This window comes from Physeter macrocephalus, chromosome 9 (genome assembly GCF_002837175.3).
Source record: "Physeter macrocephalus isolate SW-GA chromosome 9, ASM283717v5, whole genome shotgun sequence".
Classification (NCBI taxonomy): Eukaryota; Metazoa; Chordata; class Mammalia; order Artiodactyla; family Physeteridae; genus Physeter; species Physeter macrocephalus.
Window position 1 is genome coordinate 203,977 of NC_041222.1, and position 4,569 is coordinate 208,545.

The 4,569-nt window shown below is 42.4% G+C and overlaps 1 protein-coding gene across 1 annotated transcript; it reads left to right on the forward strand.

The window, feature by feature from the left end:
• Positions 1 to 1,990: 1,990 nt before the first annotated feature.
• LOC102986894 (transcription and mRNA export factor ENY2-like) lies at positions 1,991 to 2,346 on the forward strand. The gene has a single exon (XM_055086963.1). The coding sequence runs from the start codon at positions 2,028 to 2,030 to the stop codon at positions 2,331 to 2,333; it is 306 nt and encodes a 101-aa protein (XP_054942938.1). The 5' UTR covers positions 1,991 to 2,027; the 3' UTR covers positions 2,334 to 2,346.
• The last annotated feature ends 2,223 nt before the right edge of the window (positions 2,347 to 4,569 follow it).

The following is a 4,569-nucleotide window of genomic DNA, read 5'->3' on the forward strand; positions in this document are numbered from 1 at the left end:
CCGCGGAGCGGCTGGGCCCGTGAGCCATGGCCGCTGAGCCTGCGCGTCCGGAGCCTGTGCTCCGCAACGGGAGAGGCCACAGCAGTGAGAGGCCCGCGTACCGCAAAAAAAAACTCATCCTGTTCAGCCTCAAGAATGCCCACTGCTCTCTGTTAACCCTGCTAACCCAGTAAAAGATTTCCTTCTACAGGCTCAAGAAATTGCCACTAAAGAAGAGAAACAGGCACAAAAAGGGGGAATTTTTGACTCTGTCACACAAAAAAACTATAGTGCCTGTTGAGGCACAATTGCCATTACTCCAGAATGTACATTATTTAACTCATTGGGTATCTGAGAAGATAGTCTTATGGAGAGAACAATATTTTTGGAAATTTTCTCCCATGGTGGCTCATAAAGTATATACTCACTCTACTACATGCCCTAAATACAATTCTGAAAAACCACTTCATGGGTCACAAGGTCACTTGCCACTTCTTAAGGGACCCTTTGAGATATGACAATTGGACTTTGTCCAAATGTCACCATCTCAAGGATATAAATATATCTTCGTAATGATCTGCATGTTTTTACACTAGGTTGACGCTTTTCTCTGCAGGAGAGCAATGGCTTTAACAGTGGGTAAATTGTTATTGGAAAGGATAATTCCTGTTTGGGGAATTCCTTCCAAGTTACATAGTGACCAGGGAACTCACTTTACCAGACAAATAATTAAATCTATTTGTAACATTCGGCCAACAATGCAGCATTTTCACTGCGCTTATCATCCTCAATCTTCAGGACTGGTAGAAAGAAATAACAGCACTATCAAAACTCAACTGGCAAAACTTTCAGAAGCATTTAATCTCTCAAGGCCAAAAGCTTTTCTGCTAGGGCTTCTCAACCTTAGATCTTCACCTCTTGGTAAACATCAGCTGTCTCCTTTTGAAATAATAGCAGGATGGCTTATGTGACTGCATGAGGGAATATATGAACCGACCTTACTCAAGGGAGATATATTACATTGTTGTCAGGGTCTTATTGAGGCACTTAAAGGAAATGAAAGGTTGGTAGGTAATTTCTTTCACAGTGAGTTCTCAGGAGTCAAAGACCTTAAGGATCATGGATTATAACCTGGAGATTTTGTCTATTGGAAAAGACATCAGATAAAAAGATTCTTTGCAGCCACGTTGGAAAGGACCTTACCTGATATTATTAACTAATCCATGCACTGCCAAACTAAAAGGCATAGACTCGTGGATTCATATCTCTCATTTAAAAAAGTCCCCTCTCCAGTGGTTAAGAATCACCTGCCAATGCAGGGGACATGGGTTCGATCCTTGGTCCAGGAAGATCCCACATGCTGCGGAGCAACTAAGCCCGTGTGCCACAACTACTGAAGCCCACATGCCTAGAGCCCGTGCTCCGCAACAAGAGAAGCCAGCGCAATGAGAAGCCCGCGCACCTCAACGAAGAGTAGCCCCTGCTCGCCACAACTAGAGAAAGCCCACACGCAGCAGTGAAGACCCAACGCAGCCAAAAATGAAATAAATAAATAAATTTATTTTAAAAATAAAAATAAAAAATCTCCCTCTACCTGCATGGACTTCAACGCCTGTTTCTGACACCCAGCTTCAACGGACAGGCATCACCAAGCAAAGACGAGAAGAAAATGACAGCACTAGCAGACAGCTAACCCAAGAGTCCGGACCAGGCCTGTAACCCCCAACCTTGTCAATATTTTTGGACTTAAAAAAAAAAATTTTGTTTATGTGTACATTACCTATACTCTTTTTTTTTTTTTTTTTTTTTTTTTCCCCTGCATCGGCAGGCGGACGCGCAACCACTGCGCCACCAGGGAAGCCCTACCTATACTCTTGACCCCATTACGGTCACGGTCAACAAGCCCTTTCCCCTTTCCCCCATGTTTTCTTTAGTCTTGAAGCTTCTCCTGGGGTCTAGGTCTGGGCAGCCAAACAATGTTGTAGATAATGGTCATCAGCGGCGAGGGTCATTTCGTCGCTGGGAAGGCACGGCCCTGGCCCGCGGTGATGGTGGTTAGCAAGATGAACAAAGATGCGCAGATGAGAGCAGCAATTAACCAAAAGTTGATAGAAACTGGAGAAAGAGAACTCCTCAAAGAGTTACTGAGAGCTAAATTAATTGAATGTGGCTGGAAGGATCAGTTGAAGGCACACTGTAAAGAGGTAATTAAAGAAAAAGTTCTAGAACACGTTACCGTTGATGACTTGGTGCCTGAAATCACACCAAAAGGCAGAGCCCTGGTACCTGAGAGTGTAAAGAAGGAGCTCCTACAGAGAATAAGAACATTCCTTGCTCAGCATGCCAGCCTTTAAGATTGAATTAGATTGTGTTGTTTTGTGGTTTGATTTCTGAAAGTAAAACTAGCCATAAATTAGGAATCGATTTCCCAAAATGAAATCCATTTTTGTATGATGGTATACAGTTTTCAGTAATGATGTATACAGTTGTATTGATTTTTTTCCCTAAATGTGTTATTTTAATAAATAGCTCATGAATTAAAAAAAAAAAAAAGCTTCTCCTAATTTCTCTGTTGTCTTGCATCTGTATAGTTCACTGTCATCCGTGGAAAGGCAATGTTATTGTACAAATGTCACAGTCTCTTGCCTCCTCTGGAAATTTTTCCAAATGCTGGATATGTCACCATTTCCCTACTGGGTCCTTTGTAAAATATAATGACCCCATAGTTGTGCCCATAACCAATTTTACCACTGTGCTTCACTTTACTGTGACTCACAGAAAAGAACTCTCAGATCACTTACCACGTTCATATCTTTACCCAGTCTTCTCCTGTCCCTTGCTTCTTCCTGACGCCACTAGAAACAATCCCAAAGGACACTGGGGGGCCCACATGCAACCAATCTGATGCTTATGGCCATGATATTAGTCAAAATGTCTTCACAAAACATTGCAATTTGCAAGGTCAGTGCCACGTATTTCTCTTCCCCATCCTCTACACTATACTTACTGACAACTTGTTATGATAAGGCTGATAGCAAATATAATTCTCCTTTATGCAATGGGATTAGAACTTGACATACTTGGATTAACGGAGGGCTCACTCCTCTTCCTACTTGTAAGGTCAATTTGACTGATTGGAAACTCCCATATACTAACACATGGTTAGAAAACTTTGGTTACATACCTTCCAAAAAAGACTCAACACCGGGAGTACTATGTGCCTCTAAAGGATTTATATTTGTTTGTGGGTGTGATAACTGACCCTGGGCACATGAATGTTTAGACAGTTGGAGAATGGGAGGAAACTGCCTGCTGGGATATTTGACTACTCTATTTACTATCTTGAAATTGCTCACTGGCTCAAACTCTAGCCCTGATGATCACAGAAAAAAACAAAAACCCAACAAACCATAAAACCCTCTCATTAGTTGAAGACTACCCTGATGAGGATCCCTCTGAATATGAAGGTAACAGCTGTGGCCATTCTCAGGGATGTGACCTCCCTGCAGGATTCAGAAACCAATATAACCACCGCCTCAGGGTTTGGGGCTCTTGGCTAGGAGTTGGTACCACTGACCTAGAAGTGATGATGAGAAATCTTACCCAAACCATCAGTAGGATTGCCAGAGCCTCTGCAAGAGCTATTAGGGACCAACAAAGATCTCTAGACTCTTGCTTACGTGGTACTTGACAGACGTATTGCTTTAGATTATCTCCTTGCTGCCCAAGGAGATGTCTGTGCTGTTGTTAATACTGCTTGGTGTACTTGGATCAATACTTTCTCTCAAGTAGAGCTTGAAATTAGTAAACTGTAACCTTACAAAAAGTCCTTAAAGGGCCCTCTAACTTTGTGCCCAGAGTTCCTTTTTTTTTTTTTTTTTAATTTATTTTAAATTATCTTTGGCTGCTTTGGGTCTTCGCTGCTGCGTGTGGGTTTTCTCTAGTTGCGGCGAGCAGGGGCTTCTCATTGCAGTGGCTTCTCTTGCTGCAGAGCATGGGCTCTAGGAACGCGGGCTTCAGTAGTTGTGGCGCACGGGCCTAGCTGCTCCGCAGCATGTGGGATCCCCCCAGACCAGGGCTTGAACCCGTGTCCCCTGCACTGGCAGGCAGACTCCCAACCACTGCACCACCAGGGAAGCCCGTGCCCAGAGTTCTTAATTTTAGTTTTTGTACTATTGTTAGCTGGCTTCCCTCAGAAATAGGCAGTTTTTATCACTCTGCTTTCCAGACAATTGTCATTGTCATAATATGTATTATTAGTTTTTTTCTGGCTATCAAACTATTCATGACATGTATCTGCTTGCTTTAAGTCTACTGCTAATAGCACAGGTAAAATGCTTATGTGACAATTTGATATAATTGATAATACGTATAACCTGTGTCTTCCAATCAGCATATATCTCTCTGCCTTTTCACTATATCTCATTAACCACCACAGTGTAGATAACTAGGCAAATCTATATACATAAAAAAAGAGGCCTAGCACCGAGGGACGTGAGGGATCCAGAGCAGGCAGCAAATCACTTGGAATCAAGGGACAAATATTTTTTTTTTTTTTTTTTTTTTACCTTGTTTGAAACTAGCCCATAT